We start from the raw sequence: 25,046 nt of genomic DNA, 5'->3' as shown, positions 1-25,046 counted from the left end.
CCCCATTTTAGAGAATTGTGTAGGCGTGACGTTTGCAGTGTCAGAGCCTGGTGCCTGGTAGACGCCCAGAAAAAATGTCTGTGGTGTCTCTGTGGGTGCGGAAGGGGATCTGGGACAGCTCTGAAGCGTTAACTTAGACGGGGTAGGAACGCGTTCCTGCTTCGGTTCGCAACAGCAGCACTTTGGCTAACACCGTCTGGGCGGGGCCAAGAGGGCGGGGCCCGGAGGCGGGGTTAAGAGCTCGGAAGCCAATCAAGACTCCGGAGGTGCCGCCCACTTGCTCCCCTGGAGGCGGCGCGTGCGCACTGGAGCCGCAGCGCTCCTGGCCCTCCCCCGGGGCGGTGCTGACGCTAGCGCCGACGCGCCCGACGTCGGGCACGTTGACGCCGGCGACGCGCCGCCGGGCCCGCTCCTCCGCGTTCGCCAGTGTCCGGCCGCGGGCCGGCCTTCGTGACTGGCCGCGGGCCCCGGCCGCGCGTGGGGGGCGCGGACAGCAGCCGCGGGCTGCCTTTGTCGGCCCGCGAGCTCGCCCGGAGCGAGCTGCCGCCCGCGGGCCGCCGCGGAGCCTTCTCGCCGCTCCCGCCGGCGAGCAAGGTAAGAAGCGGGAGACTGAGGCAGGACGGGCGGAGCGGGCCGGGGACCTCGCGCCAAATGTCACCCGGGGGTAGAGGCGGGCGAGGGCAGAACTCCGGAGCCCGGCTGGTGGTTGGACCTGCACGCGCCCGGCGGGACCCCCTGTGCCTCGAGGGACGGGTTCTAACCGCTGCGCGTCGCCCCCTCCCTGACCTGTCTCCCGGGTGATCCAGGCTTTGGGACTGAGGCCGCGCGCTTGTGGCCGCTTTCCGTCAGGCTGTAGGGTAAGTGGAGCAGGGACTTGTACTGCACCTGATGCGGGGCTAGAGGTCATGTCGTCAGGTGTGTGTGCCGTGGCGCGCATCTCCTGCTTGAGGGTCGCCCCTACTCGGGATACAGCCTGGTAGTCCTCAAGCGGTCCCTTTCGCCCTCTTCAGCCCGTCGGTGTTGTGACACACTTAATAGCCTCTCATAATCTCACCTTTCTCCTTTTCTTCCTTCCTCGCCGTGGTCCGCTGTATTGACCCGCTGTATTTCCATTGTGGAATTTTTTTTTTTTAAAGCTGTAAACTTACGTAAGTTAGTTTGACTGACCAGCCATTGCAGCCATTGAAAAACATCTCATTTCAGCCTTAGCGAATCCAGTTCCTTTCAGTGTTCACTAAGTCCAGCCCAAGAATTCAGGGAGCCGGCAGTCCTTCCCAGGAGCTGACTGCACACATTCCTGTAAGATGCCTGGTGGATTTTGTGCTCGTCAGTTTTCCTGGCTGTATACTCCTTCTGTGCTTTTCCTGAACAATGATTGGGTGGCATGTGCTCCTACTGGGATATAGAAAAAAAGATAATAGAAGCACACTTTTTTTTCAAAACTAAAAAGTCTGGTTTTGCAAACAAAACCACACAACGTTTGCTCTTTATAGGAGAAGTCAGTAATTCTCTTTGGTCCTTGCTTCCCTGGATTGTTGGCTCCTTTAATGTCTTTATGTTATGGCTCTCTGCACTTAATATGTGCCTGTGTATTTCTTCACAGAGTATTTGTGTACAAAGAATAACAGATCTGAGAATAAGGAAATTGTTAACTTTCCTTTATTAGCTACAGATAATCATAAAGTTGTAAGTTCTCGGGAACCCATATTGTGCACTTACTGACTCTAGCCTGGCTTTTTTTGTTTCAAGATGATGTGCGAGGTGATGCCCACTATCAGTGAAGCAGAAGGCCCCCCAGGAGGAAGCAGCAGCCATGGGTCTGGCTCTCCTTCACAGCCAGATGCAGATTCCCATTTTGAACAGCTTATGGTCTCCATGCTAGAAGAAAGGGACCGTCTTCTTGACACACTGAGAGAGACCCAGGAAACATTGGCATTGACCCAGGGGAAATTACACGAGGTTGGTCATGAAAGAGACTCCTTGCAGAGACAGCTCAATACTGCACTTCCACAGGTATGTGTGTTTCTCGCCTGAAATCGTAGAGGGGTTTTTTCCCCCCAAAGTGTCTTTCAATGATACTATCTTTTGTTAATGTATGTATTTTGTGTAACCGCTTGCAAAGTGATGGCTTCTAGTGTTTGTAAGCGCGTGCAGTGTTCCTGGGAATTAAACTTCTTAGGATGAACAAACTAGTGTTGTCTAACATCATATGAAAATATTTTATTACTCTCCTCCTATCTTTGAGGAACTGCCTCGATTTGGGAATGTACTTTGAAGTTTTTTTTTAAAGGACCATGAAGCAACAACAAAACTACATGGTTCCTCTCATTCTGTAGTGTGAAGTCTCTTGCTTAATGCAGACTTCCCATGGCTTGGATCTCAGGAATTGTATGTGTTTCTTATAGATCATATCTCAGGGATTTCCAGGTTTCTAATGCAATTTAGTGAACAAATAGGATTGATTTCACAGAAAAAAGTTTTTACAACCTATCTTTATCAAAACACCTGTGTGTTATAAATCACATTTGTAGTAAGAGATACAACAATGGAAATTGATTCTGTTCTGGAGGAGGGTACCTGGAGTCAGACTTACCACCTCATGCTTGCCAGGCAGGTGCTGCACCAGTGAGCTAATTCCCAGCCTCTGGAAAGTGATTCTTAGGGAATTTTCTCCTTAGTAGACTAGAATTTTAAAGTTTGGAACAACCATAGTTGCTTCTGTAAGTATATTACATTCAGGCCAATGTTTCAAAGCCTTATCTTATGGAATTAAATGGAGACTTAATGGTATACAAAGGGAAAACATAATAAAACTAGAAAAATGTGAGGTAAATGGTGCACAGCATAGTGGAAGATAAGTATCTTACTATTTAGGTGTTTATAAGCTGTCAGGGTACCATTTTACTTCTTCATAATAGTTGCCTTTATGGTACATTCAGGTAGACTTGAATAAGCATACATTTATACTGTCATGATGAGTCTGCAGTGATAAACTAGCAAATGAGTAATTACTAGCCCTAATGTATTTCTTGGCTTTAGTCAAGTCTCCTGAAAGATTGATAAGCCAAGCATTTGAATTTCCTTTTTAGAAACAATAATTTGATGTTAGTGCTATATGTTCCTTTTGTTGGTTAGGGAATCATTAAGCGGTTGATTGTTCTGTTTTTGTGAAGCTGAGGGTTGAAATTGGGCTTCATTCTTACATGGCGAGTGCTCCGTCACTGACCTACATCCCAGCCCACATTAAGATTTTTCTCACTGGACTTTTACAAATTACAAAGTTTACTTAGGTCAGATTTTATTATAACAAGATTAAAAGAACTGGCCAACTTATTTGTGTAGGGAGGTAATGGGGAGCAGTTTATGTTAAGGATTTTATTGTATGTACAGGTGTTTGTAAATTTTTGGTAGTTTGGTTTTGTTTTTTTATAATAGATTTAATGTAATTTGAGATATATGTATACTGAAGTGTTTGTCTAATACAGTTATATAGTATGTATTCAGTTTTTGGGAAGAACAAACACACAGAACATGAGAGGGAAGTGACAGGAGTTTTGTACAGTTGGTTTCAGTCAGTGGGTGCTGTCACACCTGCTGGTGAGATGGTTGCCCAGTGATTTTTTTCTGGCTGCTGCTCAGTGTAGCAGCATGGAAGTGCTTAGTTGAGTGTGTAATGTGATGATGCCAGCAGCTTTCGTCACCACCTGAGTACCTGATGCAGTGTTTCAGAAACACAGAAACCATGAAGTAAACTTGTTTTGATCCCTTTCCTTTCCTGGAATCAGGCTCATCTTTGCTGGTTAGTTGTGTGACCAGGTAGGTGTGTCAAGTAAGTGCCCTGTGTACTCTTGGAATATTAGGTAGCCAAGTCAGAATGTACTGTGCTTTAAAAAATTTAAGTAAAACCCAGGTATGAAAGTTTATGCCTGGAATCCCCACCCCTTAGGGAGACTGAGGCAGGAGGAGGATCAGGAATTAGAGCCCAGCCTGAGAAATTTAGCCGCTGTCTTAAATAAAAAATGAAACAGGTGTGGGGAATGTAGCTCAGTGTGAAGACCTTCGGTTCAATATCCAGCTATAGCATATATCCGAAATATTTTCGGATAGAAAGCATACTTCTCCGTGGACTTTCCATAGAGCCAACACACTTGGGAAACAGTTCCTAGATCAAGATGGGGCACTGGAAGTGCCTTCCTGCTTGTTTCCAGTTCAGATATTCCTACATGTTTAAACAACTGTTCGGACTTAGGACCTGCTGCTCAAAACTTGTGACCTGCCTTTTTTTTTTTTCTGTACGGTTCTGCATGTTGATGTCTTTTTTTTTTTTTTGATACAGTGCACCTTGTTTATATAGTGCTATATTTTTTGCTGATGGTACTATAGTTTTATATTCTGTTATATATTATATACTGTATGAGTCAGGCAAATAAAAGCAAAGTCATCAAGTTGGAGTTTCCTTTGACCATTTCTTTGTTTTGAATATTGTAATGTACATAGTATATACAATTCTTCATCTGGCAACCAATTCTTTTAATGACCTACCGACAGGAATAAAATGAGGAATTCTTGTAACTTTCCTCCAACTCTATGGTCTGTATTTCTTACTTTTATTTTTGCCTCTTCTTGATTAAGTGAAGTAAAATAATAGCTATATTGTGTTTCTTGGTTGTTTCATTGTTTGTGAGATTCACTTGTGTTATCCTATGTTCTGTGCTTGTTCTCATTTGCTGTGTGGTAACCCAGCATACAGATATAACAAAATGTGTTCTTTTTGCTGTTCTCAAACATTTGTGTTGATTGCAGTTTTTATAAATTCTATCCTGAGTGTTCTTGTGTATTATAACTGTCATAAAGAAGAATGAAGCTACAGCTATACATGATGGCTCGTGCCTGTAATGGCACAGCACTCAGGAGGCTGAGGCAAGAGGATTGTGAGTTTGTGCTCCTCCTGGGCTTTTTATGCAGAGACCCTGTCTTAAACAAAAGAGTGGAACTGTAGAGTGACAGTATATGCATTTGTTCAGCCTTAAGAGGTATAGCCAGAAGTGGCAGTTGTATTGCTACCAACAGCATGTGAGAAGCCAGTTGTTCATATGATCTTTATACCTGGTATTGATCATTTTTTTATGTTCACTGTCCTGGTGCCTAGTTAGTGAGACAGGCAGTTCAGTGTGATTTAAATTTGCTTTTCCCTGGTAAGTAATCAGCATGCATAGAGCTTCTCTGATCATGTTTTTTTTTTTTTTTTTCAAAGTTTTATTGATAAACAGATAGCAATGAGACAGTTTCAAATCAAATCGGAAGTATAGTTTCAACAAATAATACACTGCATATATTCTTCTTAGTGGTTAATTGCTGTACAAGATGCGGACTTGTAATCCTATTTACAAACACCATTAGAACAAATCATTCTATTCATTAAGAGAATGCAACTATATATCTATCCCAACCACTTTGAATACACAGATACAAAATGGACATTCATAGGTATACCCCATTTTTTCTAAGTTCCGTTATTGAATTTTATAGGTATGTAAACTCAGCAAATTATAAAAATATGGAACGCTTCACGAATTTGCGTGTCATCCTTGCGCAGGGGCCATGCTAATCTTCTCTGTATCGTTCCAATTTTAGTATATGTGCTGCCGAAGCGAGCACTCTGATCATGTTCATGGACCATTTGGACCTCTTTTGTAAATTTATATATATAATGTATATATGTTTTATATATATATATATATAGATAGATAGATAGATAGATCGTAGACCAAGTTTATGAAGACATTATCTTATTGTCTTGTAAAATTGTTATCTTCCATCTAAAATTGATTTTATGGTATGAGATAGAAGCAATATTCCTTTTTCCCCTCTAATGTGGCTGTCTGATTAACCCTGCATAATTAGAGCTACTGCTTTTCCCACAGTGCTGAAGTACCGTCTTTGTCTCCTCTTCAAGTGACTGTATATGTAAGGGTCTGTTTCTTAATTCTCCTTTACTCCATTGATCTTTTTGTCAACCTTAAAAAAATAGCACACTGTAGACTTAGTATGTCTTGAGATCTGGTGATTTAAGTCATCCACCTTTTTCCTCAAGATTTCCTTAGGTAATCTTGGTCTTTTGTATTTTCAGATAAGTTTTAGAATCAGTGTGGCAGTCTTTTCAAAAAATGTACAGATATATTAATTGGGATTCTACTTAATCTGCAGTGTAGTGTGGGGAAAAATGGCACCTTTTTTTATATATTTGTTACAGAGTCTACAGGATCTACAGGGTCTTACTACGTCAGTTGGACTTGTAGTGATCCTCCTGTTTTCAGCCTCCCAAACAACACTGTGGGATTATAGGCGCATGCCACCATGCCCAGTCTCAGCACCTTTTTTTTTTCTTTTCTTAATTTAGTACAGGGTCTACAGGGTCTCACTACACAGATTGGACTTGTAGTGATCTACCTGTTTTCAGCCTCCCATGCACACGCCTTACAGGTGCACACCACCATGCCCAGTCTCAGTGTGCCCTATGGGTGGAAATGGCATGCCATGCCACGGATCAAACCCCAGTCCTGAGGCACTTTAGTCCGCTGAGCCATCAGGCCAGCCCAAATGGCACCTTTCAATGTTAAATTTTTAATTCATAAACTTGAGATAGTTGTGTAATTTTTTTCCATAATTTTGAGAAACAAATAGCAATGAGTAGCTGTGTCATTGTCTATTACTAATATGTAGGGGTAGACCTGATATTTTACATGTTGGGCATTTCTTTTTCAGTGCTGTAACTTTTTCTTTTTCTTGCTTTATTGCACTGGCTGATATCTCCAATACAATGTTGAAAACAGGTGGAGTGAACATGAATCATTATATCCTTGTGTTGTTCCTGATGTGTAAGGAAATCTTTCATTATTTCACCTTTAACAATAATGGATACTCTAGGCCCTGGGGTTTTCATATTTTCTATCAAAATATAATTTTTTATTCTTAGTTTGCTAGGAGGCATTTAAAAATCATGATTGGTATTGAATTTTATTTATTGGTGGAACTGGGAATTGAACTCAGACTCTTGTGCTTGCCAGGCAAGCACTTATTCTACTGAGCTATCTCCCCAGCCCTGGTGTTGAATTTTGAGACACTTAGGACTTTTTTTTTTAAGAGTTCACGTATGCTGTTTACTCACTTTATACTAGTGTTATCTTAAAAAAAACTATATCACAGTTATCAAAACCAGGAAGTGAACAACATTGGCAGTATATTAAGTCATTCAAATTTAAGAAAAGATTAGGGGCTGGGAAGATGGCTCAGTAGAATAAGTGCTTCCCTGGCAAGCGCAGGAGTCTGAGTTCAATCCCGGGTTCCACCAAAAATAAACAAATAAATAAAGATCAAAACAAAACAAATTTCACTGTTTTCTGTTTTTTCTTTTCCATGCAAGGCCCCATATTATCCAGCTGTTAGGTTGACTTTTCTATTATGTAATCTAACTTTTTAAAATTTATTTTTCTTTTTTGCGGCACTGGAGAGCAAACCTGGGACCTTGCGCTTGCAAAGCAGGTGCTTATGCTGCAGAGCTATCTCCCCAGCCCCAATTTTTTTTTTTTTTTCTTTTGCTTTTTTTTCTGTATTTAGGACAGGGTCTACAGGGTCTACAGGGTCTCGCTGTGAAGACTGGACTTGTGATTCTACTGTTTTCAACCTCTAAGTGCTGGGATTACAGGCATATGCAACCACACCCTGTGTCAAACCCTGTCTCAGTGCGCCCTGCGGGGGTGTGGGGGGTGGGGCGGGGGGCTGGCAGGGCAGGCCAAGGATCGAACCGCTTTAGTCCACTGAGCTATCAGGCCGGCCCTTCAAATTTTTTTTAATGATACTGGGGATCCATCCAGACCCTTGAGCCTACTCTACTATGGAGCCACACCCTTAGCCAATTTAACTTTTATTTTCAATTCTAGAGTAATTCCAGCTTGAGCTCTATCTAGTCTACTTCTATTGGATTTTATCTGGTAATGTTTTGTTTAGAATTGTTGTTTATTTATGAAAGATATTGATTTAACATTTTATTTTCTATTTTTAAATTTTAATATCAAGATTATACTGGTCTCATAAAGCAAGGTGGAATGTATTTCTTGCTTTTCTTTTTCCTGGAAAATGTGTTGTGACTGATGTTTTCTTCCTTAAATACTTGGAAGAATTTACTGACAAATTCCACCTAGTCTAGGGTTTTCCTGAGAAAGAAAACTTTCAGAATCAATTTTATAGAGATAGAACTTTTCTGTTATAGTTTTATGACTATTAAAGGAAGGCCTTTTTTCCCCAAGGAATTTTTTCAGCCCACTCAGACCTTCAGGTTTTTAAGTATACAGTGATTTACAATATCTTTATTATCGACATAATCTGTAGCAGTGTTTATTCTTCATATTGGCAGTTTGTGCTTTGTTTCTTTTTATTAAGTAATCTTGCTAGGAATTTGTCAGTTTTATAAGTTCTTTTAAAGAACTGAATTTTAGCTTTATTGATTTTTTGTTTTGTTTTGTTTTCATGTGTTTTTTTGAGACAGCCTTACCATGTAATCCGGTCTTACCTTGAACTTTCCAGCCTTCCATCTCGGCCTCTTCAAGTGTTGAACTGCAGGCATGATTAGATTGGTCAAGATTGTACTGGTCTCATAAAGCATAAAGTCAAGATTATATTGGTCTCACAAAGTTTGATTTTGTGGTTCTTGTGGTTGTTCTCCTATTTAATGCTTATTTTCTATTTTATTAATAAAATCCTGGGGCTGGGGAGATGGCTCAGTGGAATAAGCGCTTGCCTGGCAAGCACAAGGGCCTGAGTTCAATCTCTGGTTCTGCCCCACCCCCCAAAAAAAATCCTTTGACTTTGTTCATTTTTCTAGTTGTGTGTTCATATTTCTAGTAAATTTTTCATCAGTTTTTAGACTTTTTTTTGTACTGGAGATTGAATTCACACTATAGAAATGATCCCTGAAAGTATAGCCTTTGGAGATTGAATTCAGAACTTTTACACTGAGCTATATCTCTGGCCCTTTTTATTTTAAAAAATTTTTTAAAAATAATTTTATTGAGAAACAAATAGCAATGAGACAGTTTCAAAACTGATTACCAGCACAGTTTCAATAATTAATACATCACATATTGTTGTCTTAGTGGTTATTCATTGTACAAGATGCAGAATGATATCCTGTCCACAAACACTATTAGACCAAATCTGTCTATTCATTGAATTAATATTTTTTAATTTCGAAACAGGATTTTGCTAAGTTACTTGAGTTGCCCAGGTTGGGCTTGAACTTGTGATTTCTTCTGCGTTAGTCATCCAGGGTGCTGGGTCTTCTTTTCTAATAAGTATATTCAAAGCTATACATTTCCTGTGAGCATACCATTAGCTATATCCCACAAATTTTAATAAGTTAAATTTGCATTAGCTATAATAAAAAATAATTTCTAATTTACAATGTGGTACCTGTTTGAGTTCATAAATATTTTTAGAAGTATACTGTTTAACTTTTTTTAATTTAGGGGAGATTTTCTAGGTTTTTTTTTTCTTTAATATTTCTTGAGCAGTTCAAAATGAGTTATGTTACCAGGCATGGTGGCCTGTGCCTGCAGTTCTAGAACTTGGAAGGCTGAGGCAGGAGGATCAGAAATTTGAGGCTGGTCTGGGCTACATACCAAGTTTAAGACAGACCTGGATTACATAGGGAGGTCTTGTCCCAATAGAAACAACTTTTGTTGATATGCTCTTGTTATGGTTTATGTCTAGTTGTCCCCCAAAGCCACATGCGCTTATGGGGTGGCTTCTGGAGTCTGTGATTGATTATTGTAGATGTGGATGCTGCACTTGCCCTGGGGCATGTAATTTGCATTGCAATGTAAGGAAGGGAGAAAGGCTAGCTAGCTGCCAGAGCTGCTGCCACTCCTGTTGTGCTCTTGCTGTTTGTGGCAGCTGTGAATGGTTGCTCTCTGCTGTGTGCTACTCTGCTTTGGAGCCTGCTGAGTATGGATGGAAACCTCCAGCAACTGTAAGCTAAATAAACCTTTCCTTCTTTCGAGTGTCAGATATTTGTCCCAGCAATGAAAGAACTGAGACTACTCTACGTAGTCTTTTGTGTATATTGAGTAATTTTGTTGACCATGTATTCAGATTCTAATAGCCTCATTAAGGTACAAAGAAATAGGTGAAATTAAGTTTAATAATATATTTTATTCAACTCAAATATCCAAAAGATTATTTTTACTTGTAATTAACTATTAATTACAGATATTTAAAATACAGATTTTAAAAACATTTAAATTGAGTTTTTATTATGCTGGTAGTATGTATTTTATATTAACAGCCCATCTCTATTTGAAGTAGCCACATTTCAGATGCTAACAACCACAGCTGACTATAGTAGGCAGCATAGTTTGATTGTGTATTAGTCACTGTCTCCTTTTGCATCTCCTGGTTTGTTTTGTTTTGGTAGTACTGAAGGTCAAATCTAGTGATGCTGTTCCACTGTGTTTCTCCAAATTCCCTGGGTGGGACTTGAACTTGGGATCTTTGGCTTTCACGAACCTCCCAAAGTGCTGCAATTATTGTGTGTGCCCCTGTGCCTGTATATATTTTGAGATTGTGTTTTAGGTACATTGAAACTTAAAACTTTTATTTTCTTGGTAGATTGAACTTTTGTTGTTGTGGAGTGTCCCCTTTTATCTCTAGCATCGATTTGTGCTTTAAAGTCTTTTTGTTGTTAGTATTCGCCATTGTACCTACACCTGACTTTTCTTTTTTTTTTTTTTTTTTTTTTTTTTTTCTCCGAATGCCTTCAGGGCAGGTTTGGCTGGCTTGAGTTGTGGGGATCGAACCACAGCAACCTGAACCTGACTGCTTTGTTGAAGCAGCCACTTAACTCAGCTAAGGGACAGGACCCCTACACCTGACTTTTCATTGTTTTGTTCTTGATTTAGACATCAGCAGAATTGCTGTTCTTTCTTCTGTCAGGTGACTTGATTCTTTGATGAGTTTTGGAAAAATTTTGACCATTTTCTATATAAATATTCCTTATTCTCTCCTTGGTTCTATTTGAGTCTTCATTTGTATGTACCTTAGACTTTGCATTTTTTACCGTGTCCTATATGTGTCATATGCTCCCTTCCATGTTTTCAGAATTTTCCTATTTTAGACATTTTTTTTTTTCCAGCTCATAGATCCTCCTTTCAGATGTATCTAATATGCTGCTTAGTTCATAGATTTAGATTTACTGTATTTTTTAGAGTTCTGGAATCTGATTCTTTTTAATTCTCGTTCTCTATTGAAACTGTTTCCCTTGAAACTGTGAAGTATAATTTTGAACATTTGAAGTTTTTACCTGCTAACTTTAGTATTTGGGGTACCTCTGGGTCATATCTAATTCTGTTATTCCTCTTAGTCCTGTTTGTTGATATTCTCCTTTGTGTTTCTTTACTTGAGCCTGTGCATTCCATAGTTATGTGAACCACTATAGTGGGCTGGGAGATGCTTCCATATGCTCTGTCACCTCATTCGGTTCAAGACAAGAGACTGCTAGCAAATGCATTCCGCTTTTTTAGTTCTTGGTGAGTTAATATTTTATAGGCTTTGTGTGTAACTGGAAGTAGAAGAAAAGATTAGTGTGCTCTCTATCCACAGCTACTAGTATGCAAGATTAGGGGCTAGGGAGATAGCTCAGTGGTCTAAACGCCTGCCTGGCAAGTGCAAGGACCTGGGTTTGATTCCCCAGTACCACATGCCGTGCTGGCCCCAAGCTGGCCACTGAAACTGGGTGTGGTGGCACATGTCTGTAATCCCAGCACTGAGGAGGCTGAGACAGGAGGATCACTATGAGTATGAACTGTGTGGTGAGACCCTGTATCAAATAAATAAATAAGTAAATAAATAAATCCTTAAGAATATCTTAGTGAATGTATTGATGATTATCATTATCATTTGTTATAGGAGCAAATGAAACCACTAGTCCTTGTTTGTTAGCCACTGTTCAGTTTATCTTCAGAATCGACTATGGAAAGACAGGGTCTTTTTTCTGGGTCCTTGAAATTCTATTCAACTCTACCCTGTCTTCCCTTTGCCGTGCTGCCCCAGGGAAATGGTAGGTCAGTCAGGTGCGAAGGACGAGGGTGGTGGGAGAGAATTCATGACGTTTATTCTTTGAGTTGATCCCATATAATTTTTTTCAGTCCTTTCCCTCCCCTTTCCAGTGGAGGTCATCATACTGAGCTATACCCTCAGCCGTTTTATCTTTATTTTTTTACTTTTGAGACAGGGTCTTACTAAGTTGTCTAGGCTGGTCTTGAAGTTATGATACTCCTGGCTTAGCTTCCTAGAGTGCTGGAATTACAGGTATGTGTGATCACACCTGCCTCTTTTTCTGGTGTTTTTTTTTTTTTTTTTTTTTTTGGTATCCTTTCAATTTCAATTTGAAGTTTTAGTTGCATTTTCAAATGCAAACGTTTATTCTTAAATTCTAGTACTATAGTTGTCGAGTCTTGAAAGTAACAAATGAGATTTGCAAAAAGACATTTTACTAAGAGAACTCTGGCTTCCAAGAACTCTACAATTAAGAAAAGGGAATCCAGGCTGAATTGCAGATGGCACCCCATATTTTGCCTGTGTTTCTTACAGAATCTGCTAATTGCTGGTATAGGATCCCAGAACTCAAAATTTTATGAAGAATAAAGTCTTAAAAATCATACCTCAAGGCCAGGGATATAGTTCAGTGGTACAACACCTGCAGGCAGTGACCAAATCCTGAGTTCAATTCCTGGTACAGAAACAAACAAACAAAAAGAATGAAAGAAAAGAAAAGAAAAAAAAAAAAAACATACCTCAGTGAAAAATGATGTCTATCTTGTCAGGTGTGTTCCTTGTCAAAGCAGTTTGGTAGGGATCATGCTGCTGCTTAGTTAGGAGTATTTCTGTGTTGAAGGTGTGAGGTGCTGTACCAAACTAGGACCATGGAATACAAGGAATGAAGTTAAAACAGAGCAAACCAACAGAGTAGTGGCACTAGAGGATGAGAGAGGAGTGGTGATGCCCAGGTAAAGCTTGAGTGTGAAGAAGAGGAAGACAGTGACACTTGGTATATTTGAAGATATTTTTGGTCATTGCTCTTGGACCTTCAGGGAAAGGAAAAGTAGAACTAGATGAGCTTAGCCAGAGACAGAGAGGGCCCTGTCCTTGGGGGTTTACACCTCAAGTTGTGAGACACACCCTGACAGAATGGAATGGTTAAAAGGACATTGGCTGTGGGGCAGGCTACATAGCTAGCCTGTTCGTCCAGGAAAAGCAGGACTTTGTGACGGTTTTCCAGTGGAAAGCTGGAGGGAAGGAGGAATTTAGCTGCTTCACGTGTTGAGAATGGGGTCATTCCTCTTGGACTTTGAGGAAATGCAAAAGTAGAACCAAAAGAGCTTGGCCAAGTGACCTAGGATGGTATCATACAGAGCCTTGCAGGGGGAAGGAGTTGCTTTTGTTATAAGTACCTTTGAGACCTCCATAGTTTGTGTACTTTATAGAAGGTAAGGAAATAGTGGGCTGTGACATGATTTGGTTGAGTTTTTAATAGCTTTTGCAGCGTGGATGATAGGGTGGAAGTGAGAATGGATGCAGAATGGAAACTTGCATGTATGAGTTGGACTATGTATAACATTAGTGCTGTGGACAAACATTAACTTTTCCCACAGAGTATGATTCATATAAACAGAATATGCTTTTACATATTATGTACCTAAGTGTATTTTAATGTAACATATGTAATGTGTAAGAACATAATATATACATTAACATATTCCATTGTTTTATGAATGCCTTTTTGTCTAGATACCAAACATTCAAAATGGGATAAGGAAAGCATACATAGCTTACGTAGGTGCTTGGTTGTGTAGAGAGAAGGAATGGGCCCCTTATAGTTTGGTTTGAGAAAGTTAAAATTAGGGGTGACATGGCTGTGGAACACTTGCCATTGTTGTCTGTGTGGGTAGAACTTGGGTAGGTGTCTTCGCCTGAGCATTCTAGCTACCCGCTGTACTCCTGTCAGAGTTCCATTTTTCACATGCATGGCTTGAGATCATGTTTATACTTAATTTGGGTGGACTTTAAAGTTCTTAAATTCAACATTGGCCAAACTCATCTTTCTCCCAAATCTGTGCCTCTTCTTGTGAGTGGTGCTGCTTCTTACCTGGTCAGGTAGACGAGACCCTCAGGCAGTGGGTGCCTCTTTTTCTGCACTGACCTCCTCCTGACAGTTTCCAAGACCATGGCATGGACCTTTCCATCTCTAAGAAGTCATTTCAGCCCCCCCCCGCCCTTTTTAAAAATAAAAATGTATTTGGTACTGGGTCTTACTACACAGCTCAGAATCATAGTGATCCTCCTGTTTTCAGCCTCCCCAGCGCTGGGATTACAGGTGTGCTCCACTACACCTGGACTCTCAGACTTGTTTTTGCCTAGTGTGAGCTGGATCCTTTTGTCTTTATCAGGCTGATTTCAGTGGATGTTGTGTAGCTTCTCTCCAGGTCATTCTTGGTTGCTGCTGGGGCCTTTCTAAAATGCAGATCTACTCTCCTTTAGCTTAAAATGATGCTCAGCTCATCTCTTCTGGCTCCAGCAGTCTTCCCATCCCCACCCCCACCCCTGTAGTGTCCCATAGACAGATTCCTTGCCATCCTATAGCTTCTTTGTCATGCTGTTCTTTTATCCTGGGTCTTTCTTAGCTATCTCCTATTTGCTAACTCTTTTTTGTATTGTAGGGAAGGTTTCTACAGGGTGTTCAGGGTCTCACTACTAGATCGGACTCATAGTGGTGCACCTGTGTTCAGTTTCTAAAGAGCTGGGATCGCAGGCACATGCCACCATACCCAGTCTTAATTGCCATCTCAGCGCACCCCTGGGGTGGAGCCTGCACCATAGGCTGGGGGATCAAAGCCCGCCCCCTGTACCTGCTTGCAGGTGCTTTAATCGCTGAGCTATTTGCCCAGCCCTTGCTAACTCTTCATGCTAGCTAGTGCAAAGTAATTTGGTACAACTTTCTGGAGAACTGTTGTTAAAATGCGCCATACATGAAGCCCTGGGTTCCATTACTAGTGCAGGAGCAGGTGCACCTGTGCTTGTGTGTGCATACACAGCTCATCCTGACATAGTAGTCTGCATTCTGTTCAAAAAACAGTTACTGGGCCAGGGAGATAGCTCAGTGGCATAAGTGCCTCCCTGGCAAGCACAAGGTCCTGAGTTTGGTCCCTGGTACCAAAAAAAAAAGGAAACAAAACAGTTACTACCTGGAAGAAATGTCATGCATAATGGTGTTCATCCTAATACCTCGTATATTTTTATGTTTTCTTAGTATAATAACTTTAAGAGTTAAAATATGCATGAAGTACAGTACATTCTCCATGCACAGGGTATATACATCGTCTTCTGTGCAGCCTCGCCCATCTCTCCTGCTGTTAGCACTGTTTTGAAGGCACAGTTTTAACCATCTCATTTTTGGTCGTACAAAATGGGATCTTGGCTGAGATTACAGACCTTCTTTTGAGTCTTTCTGCATTTGTCTTCCCCTGTGTCCTTCCTTCCACCTACTCATTTTATTGTCTGTTGGGCTCACTGCCCAGGAGTTGTTAGGTTGGAAGCTGCAGAGTGATGATTTTCCCAGTCTGTCCTTCGATTGCTGACAGACACTCATCTGTAAAGAGGAGCAATTTATCCCCTTTCTCCACCATTGTGGACACATTGTGTTCACTTAATGTTAGAATCATCGTCATACTTATACAGTAGTCACTTATATTGTCCTTTCAGGTTAGCTCCCATGTTCTTGTGCCCAGGCCGCATTAGTTTGAAGTGTTTCATTGTTTTATGGCTCCAACCTTTGTCCTGAGCCCATTTTGTGCTTTTTTCTGCCTCAGATGTCAGATCCTTCCTCTAGGAGCCTTAATTCCTGTCAGTGGTGTAATGATGCTTAGAAATCATTATCTAGGGGCTGTGCTCATCATCATAGGAATTAGCATCTTACAGGTTTTCAGTAGACAGTAAGAAAAAATATTTATTGAAAGAAAACTCCTAATTTCACATTAATATTCCTTTATACATTAAAGCTTCATTCTTTCTTTGATTATATTTTTGGCAACCCTGATTTTTAATAGCATGATTTTACCATCCCATGATATACATAAAATGGCTCCAGAATTTTAATAACTTCTTTTTGTGGTACTGGAGATTGAACTTAAGGCCTTTGCATTGAGCTACACTCCCAGTACCCCTTCACACACCACACCCCTTTAAAAAAAATTTTAACACTTTCTGTCATTTTATTTATTTTTTACATTTTTATTGTTAATTTTAATGAGAAAGAAATAGCAATGAGAGTTTTAAAACAGGTTAGTAGAACAGTTACAATAATTAATACATTGCATATTGTTGTCTTCATAGTAGTTATTTAGAGTACAAAATGTAGACATGATATCTTGTATAAACACTGTTAATACAAATCTTTCCTTATTAAATTTTTGAGACAGGATATTACTGAGTTGCCCAGGGTAGGCTCAGATTTATGGTCCTTTGTCTCAAGTGGCCTCAGGTACTGGGATTTATGCATTGTGCTACCTCTCTCAGATCTTCATATTTAGCTGGATGTGGTAGTGCATGCCTGTGCTTCCAGCACTCAGGAGGCAGAAGCAAGAGGATCGGCATGAACTTGAGGCCAGCCTGGGCTATATAATGAGTTCAAGGCCAGCCTGAAATATATAGCAAGATCCTGTCTGAAAAACAAACAAAAACCCTTCCTATTCATTCTTTTTTTAAATGAATGCTTTAATTTTATTGGTGCATTTTAGATATACATAATGATAACATCATATGGAATTTGTGCCTTTAAATGGTATATCTTCTTTCTTTTTTTCTATTTCCCTCCCTTCCCTCAGCCCGTCTTCTCCTCATTTACAAAAAAATCTTTGTTCCATTTTTTCCTTCTATTCTTTTTTTCTTGGCCCTTCTTTCCTCTTCCTCCCTGTTCCCTTTCTCATATGGACATTTTCTTTTCATTTCTCAATATCTAGTATACATTTTGGTCCTTATTAACTCTTTGGATTTCTCACATCAGAGAAACCATGTGTTAGTTATACATGTGTGCTTAGTGGTATTTTTCCCCGGCCCCAGCAGCATTTTTGTTGGCTGATTTCTTGGTGTCTGCTCATTCAGATGCCTGTTTTTGGATTTTGCCTTTACATTTGGAGGAAGGCCTGATTTTTTTGAGTTCTTTGTATATTCTAGATATTAGTCCTTTGTCTGAAGAATAGCTGGCAAAAATTTTTTTCCTACACTGTGATGTGTCCCTTCACTCTATTGGTGGCTTTTTTTTTTTTGCTGTGCAAAAGCTCTTTAATATGTGATTTCAGTTGTTGATTCTTTATAATAGTGTCTTTGCTGCTGTTCTTTGTCTTCTTCATCTTCTTCGTCTTCTTCGTCTTCGTCTTCATTTTCTTCATCGTCTTCTTTGTCTTTGTCTTCTTCTTCTTCATTGTCGTCATTGTCGTCCTGGGAATCAAACTCAGGACCTTGCATTTGCTGGGCAGGCACTTAGGCCACTGAGCCCAGCCCACCATTGGGTTTTTGTTTTATAAAGTCTTTGCTTACACTAATGTTTTTATATCTTTTTTTTTTTTGTGGAACGGGGGATTGAACTCAGGCCCTTGCGCTTGCCAGGCAAGCGCTTATTCTACTGTGCTAACTCCCCGGCCCCTTAATATTTAAATCTTAGATCCAATTTAATTTTAGTTTAGTGTATGGTAAAAGATAATGGCTCCACTTTTAATCTTTAGCATGTGGAAAGCCAGTCTTTATAGCACCATTTGTGAAAGAGGCTGTCTTTTTTTTTTTTTTTTTTTTTTTTGCTCTGCCTTCAGGGCAGGTTTGGCTGGCTTGAGTTATGGGGCTCGAACCACAGCAACCTGAACCTGACTGTTTTGTTGAAGCAGCCAAGGCTGTCTTTTCTTACAGTGAAGGTATTTGGCAAAGATAAGGTGGTTGAGTGTGTCTGGAGTTGTTCCTACATCTTTTAATCTATCCCACTGATCCTTGGTCTGTTTTTTTGTTTGCCAGTACCATGTTGTTTTTATCACAGTAACTTTGTAGTATAATTTCAAGTCAGGGGTTGGTTGGATCCCTCTCTGGTTTTGGTATCAGAGTAAGGCTTGCTTTCAGGAATGAATATGGGAGCTAGGCATGGTATTGCATGCCTGTAACTTCAGCACTTGGGATGCTGAGGCAGGAGGATTGTTGCAAGTTCAAGACCAGCCTGGTACAAAGTGATTATTCAAGGCCAACCTGAACTATATATAGCAAGACCCTGCCAGTCTCAGACCAAAAATTAAGAGCAGGCAGGGGGATGAATTTGGTGATATTTTTTTCCTTTCAATTTTATTAAAGAGTTTGAAGAAGTAGCAGCATTATGTCTTCTCTAAATTTCTTATAGAATTCAGCAGTGACTGTTGGAGCCTGGGCTTGTCTTTGTTGGTAAATTTTTAATTACATCTTCACCCTCATTAGTGATAACTGGTTTATTTAGAATTTTTGCATCTTCTTGACTCAGCTTTAGTAATTTACATATATCTAAAAACCTGTCTTTGTTTTCTATCTTATATTAGAATACATGTTCTTCTCACAGTAGGTTTGGTTTTGATGATCTGGAAAGCTGTAGGATTTGTTGTAATTTCACCCTTTTCATCCCTAATTGCATGGGTTTGAGCTCTTTCTTTCTTTCTTTCTTTCTTTCTTTCTTTCTTTTGTAAGAGTGGCTAAGGGTTTGTCAGTTTTATTTAATCTTTCAAAGAACCAATTCTGATTCATTGATTCATAGTCTCCATTGTTTTAATTTCTGCTCTGATCTTTATAACTTTCATTGTACAAGTTTTATGCTTGACTTGCTCTTCTCTAGAAGCTTGAAGTTTAACATCAGGTTGTTTGAGTTTGCTCTATTTTTCAGATATGTATATTCACTGCTATAATTTTCCCTCATTAGACTGTTTCCATTGTGTCCCTCACGTTCCAGTATGATGTATTAGCATTATCATTTAATTGTAGAAACTAATTTCTTCTGTGACCCATTGATTGTTCATGAGGGTGTTATTTAATATTCATGTGTTTCTGAAGTTCTTGTAGTTTTTTGCTATTGATTTCCAGTTTCATTGCACAGTGGTTTGATAATATACATGGACTAATTTCATTTCCTTTGCATTTACTTAAGCATGGTCTATGAGCAATAATGTGGTCTGTTTTGGAGAATGTTCCATGTGCAGCAGAAAACAATGTATATTCTGATGTTCTGGGGTGGACCACTCTGTAGACATCTACTAAATCCATTTGGCCCAAAATTTGGTTCAGTTCTGATATTTTCATTGTTGATTTTTTTATCAAGTTGACTCATCCATTTGTAACAGTAGATTATCTATCTCATTTCCACATTACATTTTGCCTGTAGTATTGTTTATGATCCTTAGGCAATCTCAGTCTTGGTATACCAGGAAAAACAATTGATTAGAACAATTATCTCACCTTAGCTAAAGTAGTACAGTCAGCAATAACAATAGCATCAAACACAATCTAGAAAATGATAAACAGTGATAGCTATTAATTTGGTACCTTTAAGTTTATGACCTGATTTGTAATTATATAACAGAATCTTAACTAAACTAGAAAATTGTATATAAAAAATATACCCTCACTATTGCAATTTTACCCTTAGGGGAAAAATTTTCAAAAGGGGTAAGGGGAAAAATAGAGAAATAGAAAAAGAGGATGAGATTAGAAACAAGGCTGGACGACAAAGATTATATAAGCTTTGGAAAGCAGGTGAAGACAGGAGGGAAAGAGAGAAGAAATTAAAATAAGAACAGAACAACAACAAAACTAAAAATCATGTTCATACTCATAAAAACAAGAACAAACAAGAAAAAAAAAAAAAAAGAAAATAAAAAATGTCCACTTCAAATCAAGGTGTCTCTGATGTCCCTGGTAGACAACATGAGCACACAGAGTACAAACCCGAGTTCATTAATTCCAGTAAACCAGCCATAAATTTATGTGTGTTGGGGAGGGGATAGTGTATAATCCCAGCAAGCCCGTACCTTCAGTTCCACTGAAGTTCAGGCTTGTTTTTGGCTGTGAGGCTGGAACCAGATTTTTTCAGCCTTTAACACCCTGTGTGAACTCTGCCCCCTGACCTCCTGCTGGCTTGAACTCAGCAACCTCACCCTGAGACTGGGAGCAGCTAGATGGAGCTGGCCTGTACACGTGTTAAATTCTGAGTTCAGTTTGTCCCTCTCCAAGATGGCTACACGTCAGTCGCCCTGTCTGGGAGTGCCGTGAGACCTTGAGTAACTTCAGTCACTGATATCTGCTGCATCCACTACTCTGTTCCACTGGTTGTCCTTCTCCACATAGGCCTCTGGGGTCACCAGTAGTCATGGTGTGTCTGCAGGGATTTGAGCTGCCCCTCCTATTTAGTGAGTATGGGCTCAGGGAGAAAGCCATCTGCCACCTCCTGCTTCGTTGAAGTCTCTGCTCTCCCTGTGGGTTTCAGTTTGCCCTTCAAATTCTTCCAAATACAGACATTGCTGTATTTTAGCTTCGAGATAGCAAATCTCAGAGAGGCTCTTTCTCTGTTGCTCACCACTCTGACATCTTCAGTGTTTCAGTTTATTCTTAATGTTGAGATTTGAATTCAGCCAAGTGTTTTATTTGTAAAATTTATCATTTTGAGTTACTCTTTTAAAATATATAACACATTTATATAGATCACAAGGCAGAACTGTGTAAAAATGTGCACTGGAAAGTCTTCTAACCATGTTCTAACATCCCTTATAAGTGAGGTGACCACTGGTCTCAGATAGGCCAGGATAGTCCCAGTTTGTACAGTTTGTTCTGGAGTAATTTGTAATGTTGCTCCCTTTTCACTCTGAGCTGAAGCTGTCTTGGTGCCTGCTAATGCTAATTTAGAGATTTGGACAAAAGGTTTCTACTTTGTAGATTTTTTTTCAGTGTAGCTAAAAGTAAGCACTTGGCTGAATTCTACAGACTTTTGGATTGTGGTTCGCTTGGCAAGGGAGGTCCACCCATGTAGTTCATAGTCTTGCTTTTCACAGAGTCTCATTCTTATTCTGAGGGGGAAATTTCATTTTGTTCCAAAAATAAATTTGGGACCTTGAAACTTACCCTGCATTTCCAAGTTTTTCTGCTTTACAGATGGGCTAATTATCCCTCTTGCCTATGTAGTTTTAGACCTTTGCCAATACTAATATAAAAATTAGTTTCAAGCAGTGACACAAAGTTGTTAATCATACATTAAAAAGTAAAAGCTTTGTTTAACATCAGTATTTTTGATCAGTTGATCTCTGGAATCTGAAGTTGCTTTTAGGGATCCATAGTACTCTCTTAAATCCACCTCAGAAGTAATTTATGATACATGAGGTCATTGAGTCCTGTGTATCCTAAAATAGAGATGTGGGATTAAGATTATTTTAAATAGTCTGCATATTAATTTGAATAGTCTGATGTGATTTCTTTTTCTGTAAATTGAAACTTAAAGAGCTTCATTTGTTGTTGTGGTTTGTGTCTAGTTGTCCTGCCAAAGCTTCATGTAAGTCATGGAGCAGACTTCTAGAGTTTGTGATTAAGTCATGATCCACTGGGATTACTGGGTATGAGTACTGTACCTAACCTGGGGAGGATAGCCTGAACATAATTTAAGGAAGGCTTGTTCTCTGTAACCATTGTTGTGTTACTCCTCCCATTTGCTCTTGCTGTTTGCTCTTTTGCTGCCTCCATGAAAGGTTGCCCTGCCATGTATCGCTTTGCCTTGGAGCCAGTTGAGTATGGACTGAAACCTCCAGTAACTGTGAGCTAAATAAACCTTTCCTTCCCTAATTTTGAGTGTTGGGTATTTGTCCCAGCAACGAGAGAAGAGTAACTGAGACATTTGTAAAGCCAAGTGTAATGGTGCACATCTGTAATTCCAGCACTGGGATGCTCAGGCAGGAACTTGCTACAAGCTCTAGGCCAGTTCAAGACCAGACTGAACAACATAGTGAGATGCTATCTCAGGAAGAAAAAAAAAAAAAACCAAAAAATAAAAGAAAGACTTCATTTGTGACTAAATATGAAATCTACTTGATAGAAGATTTAAACTCTGTATGGTTTAAACAAGCTGCATACTGCATACATCCTTGCTTGACTTACTCTTTGTGTCTTTCTGTAAAATATATTCTACTCTGTCCTCTACCCATATGGATTCCTAGGTAAGTATATGTCGGATTCCTAGGTTAAGATGGCTAAGTGGCAAGGAAAAGTTGTCTTTGGGTGGAGCATGTACTTGGGGCAGGCCACCTTTTCCTTATATTAGTCAGTCACCTCATCTCTGAGCTTTCAGTTTTCTCATCAGTAAATTAGGAATGATTATTTTGTGTTTCGTTTGTTTGTTTGTTTGTTTGGTTTTTTTTTTTTTGGTCAAACAAATTTTAATCAAGTTAAGAGGAGACAGTCCAAGTGCAATTCTGAGAAAAGCCCTATCTCACAGGCTGCAAGGGGTTCTTGCTGTCTTCACTTGTAAGGTGTAGAAGGTGGGACCCACGCCTGAACCTTCCTTCTAGTGGTGGAGTACGGTACGTACTGCTGTGGAGTGCCGCTCATGTTGAACTGATGCGTCTTCCAAATGAACTTTCGGTCTGTGGGGGGCTTGGTTGTTGGAGGGTCGTCAGTCATACTGTGAAGCCAGCGATGCCACTCGGGCGGCACCATGCTTCCATCCACATCCCAGAAAGTGTTCTTGCCGTTCATTTCCATGGTGTACATAACCCATTGGTGACGGCCAAAAAATTGCTTGTTGTCCTCATAGTATTTTTTGCCATATTTGTCCTCTCCCACCAACGTTCCGATCTTCACATCATTTGTCCTGAAGAAAGCCCGTAGATAGCCGCGGAGGCCGCCGTGCCCACTGACCTGCTGCAGCCCGCGCTTCAAGACCTGCAGCAGATCCATCTTGGCCCTTATTTTGTGTTTCTTAAAGCAAATATTTATTGACTGTTTACTGTGTTAAACATTTTCTGAACTCTGGTTGTGTTGGTGTTTAGGAGGTTAAGTGATATAATGCATTTATTATCTCCAGTCCTCTTTATGGAAATGATGTTACTGAAACCCTCTTAAAAGGACTGTGAAACAGATATTAGACTGTATTCTGTTGAAGCACAAAGAGGACAGGGCAGTTACTCTGGGTCCTGTGGTTACTGGGTGATGGAGTCCACATTAAACTCAGGCAGTCTGACTCCAGAGCGCTTTGAATATGATATAAGATTGGGTACAACTGTGTGGATAGCCCTGGATTGCCCTAGATCCCATATAGTGGCTCCATAGCAGAAAGTCTTTATCTCCTAACCAGCTGCCTTTTGCCCTTCCCTGTTCCTGCAGAGCTCCCCTCTGCCTAGGGAGTAGACCTGAGGCTAGCTGGGTTCCTTTGCATCCAGCCTGGCACCGTCCTGTTGCTAGTAGTGAGCATAGGGCTGGGCACAGTGGGTATGCACTGATGTGTTGTGAAATAATAAAATGAGCTTCTCATGTCTGAAGTTGTTTTCTCTAATCCCCAGAATATTTTTAACAGTCACCTGTTTTAAGTGTCTTGTTTAGTTCTCTTTGTTTTTTTTCATTTTTTTTTTCTCTTTTATGTATTTAGTATAGCGTCTACAGGGATTTACTTCACAGATTGGATTTGTAGTGATCCTCCTGTTTTTAGCCTTCCAAGTGCTGGGATTACAGGTGTGCGCCACCACACCCAGTCTAAGTCACTGTCTCTGTGCGCCTGGGGAGCTGGGCTAGCATGGCACACCAGGAATCAAACCCTGGTCACTGCGCGGGCACTTTAGTCTACTGAGCTCTCTGGCCGACCCTTCTTCATTCTTGTTTGCAAAAACTTTTTCTCAGTACAAAACAAGGGTATTCAAGTATATCATATGTTAGCCTTGTATCAAGTGTATATCACTGTTGTTTTATTTCCTGTCAGGTGATTCTTAGTCTGTTGTAAAGTTAAAATTTACCAACCTGCGAGTGTATTTTAAAGATAACTTTAAACAAGTCACTGAGCAGTTGAGAGAAAACTAAAATGCAGCGCTAGGGAGTTTAATCTATCAGCCCTTGTTTTTATTTCACAGGGGGCAAGGCCTTAACATGTACAGGCTACAGGGTTGCAGTGTGGAAGCATGGTGGCTTCACTGCTGGTTTGTCACAGTCAACCTGTTTGTCACAATTTGGGACCTGAGATTACTTCTTAGAAGTTTAAGAGGGTAGGTGGATCTGTGGTTTAAAGCAATTTAGAAGTCTATTTCTGAGTCTTTTCAGGAGGCAAACAAACCAGCATAGAAGACTCAGGTGAGAGACGATCGCCCTGTAGTGTCACCTACTAAAACCCCATTGGTCTTCTGTTTACCCTAACCCCTACAGGGGCCCTAGGGGGATATTTGGAAGCCCTAAGGCAGTGATGGTGAACCTATTTGAACTTTCAATGATAACAAAGGATACCCATGATAGGGAAAGTTCTAAAAGGTTCACCAACCTTCTAAAAGGTTCAAGACCTAGGTGGTCTTGAACTTCCCTTTGTGCTGTGTGCTTTCATAACAACTATCTGCATGTTGTGAGAGTCTGTATTTGACTTCAGTATTCAGCTGCAGAAAACCTGACCTATGTATGGTTGGAGAAGATTGGTGAAGGTTGGTAAAGGCCATGCAGGAGGACCACCCAGAGAGACATCCATGATATGGATGCTGAAGTCTGTCCTCTTGTGGCACATTTGTGTTGGAGAGGCATATCTACATCCTTCAGCTACTGACAGTCACCAAATTTACTGATGGTGTGGGTACCCACAACTAACTCTTTGTTATTGAAAGCCTTGTTATCACCAGATTTGTAGAGGCATGTCCACATCCTTCAGCTGCTGACAGTCACCAAACTTGCTTTTGATTGGGGATGTCATTCATATCCTGAGTTTAAGAATG

At 40.2% G+C, this 25,046-nt stretch overlaps 1 protein-coding gene, 1 non-coding gene and 1 pseudogene across 9 annotated transcripts in view; 1 reads left to right on the top strand and 2 right to left on the bottom strand.

The window, feature by feature from the left end:
- Positions 1-416: 416 nt before the first annotated feature.
- The window catches only part of Ppfia1 (PTPRF interacting protein alpha 1), a 111,923-nt gene continuing 87,293 nt past the window's right edge, over positions 417-25,046 (top strand). For 5 of the 8 annotated variants that reach the window (XM_023710811.1, XM_023710808.1, XM_023710810.1 and 2 more), the window contains exons 1-2: positions 418-594; positions 1,750-2,013. In XM_023710811.1, the coding sequence (XP_023566579.1) occupies positions 1,750-2,013 (264 nt within the window). In that variant the 5' untranslated portion in view covers positions 418-594. Of the gene's footprint in view, positions 595-1,278; positions 1,300-1,749; positions 2,014-25,046 lie in introns of those variants that run through there. The other 3 variants (XM_004627106.2, XM_023710813.1, XM_023710807.1) reach the window with 3 other exon arrangements.
- Positions 5,552-5,658, bottom strand: LOC111815597. The gene has a single exon (XR_002820272.1). It is a non-coding gene; the product is annotated as a U6 spliceosomal RNA (small nuclear RNA).
- LOC101580023 lies at positions 22,509-23,049 on the bottom strand (annotated as a pseudogene).

The sequence above is a fragment of the Octodon degus genome, unplaced genomic scaffold (genome assembly GCF_000260255.1).
Source record: "Octodon degus isolate 3935 unplaced genomic scaffold, OctDeg1.0 scaffold00018, whole genome shotgun sequence".
NCBI classification, from domain to species: domain Eukaryota; kingdom Metazoa; phylum Chordata; class Mammalia; order Rodentia; family Octodontidae; genus Octodon; species Octodon degus.
This window is presented reverse-complemented; position numbering and strand designations above follow the sequence as displayed.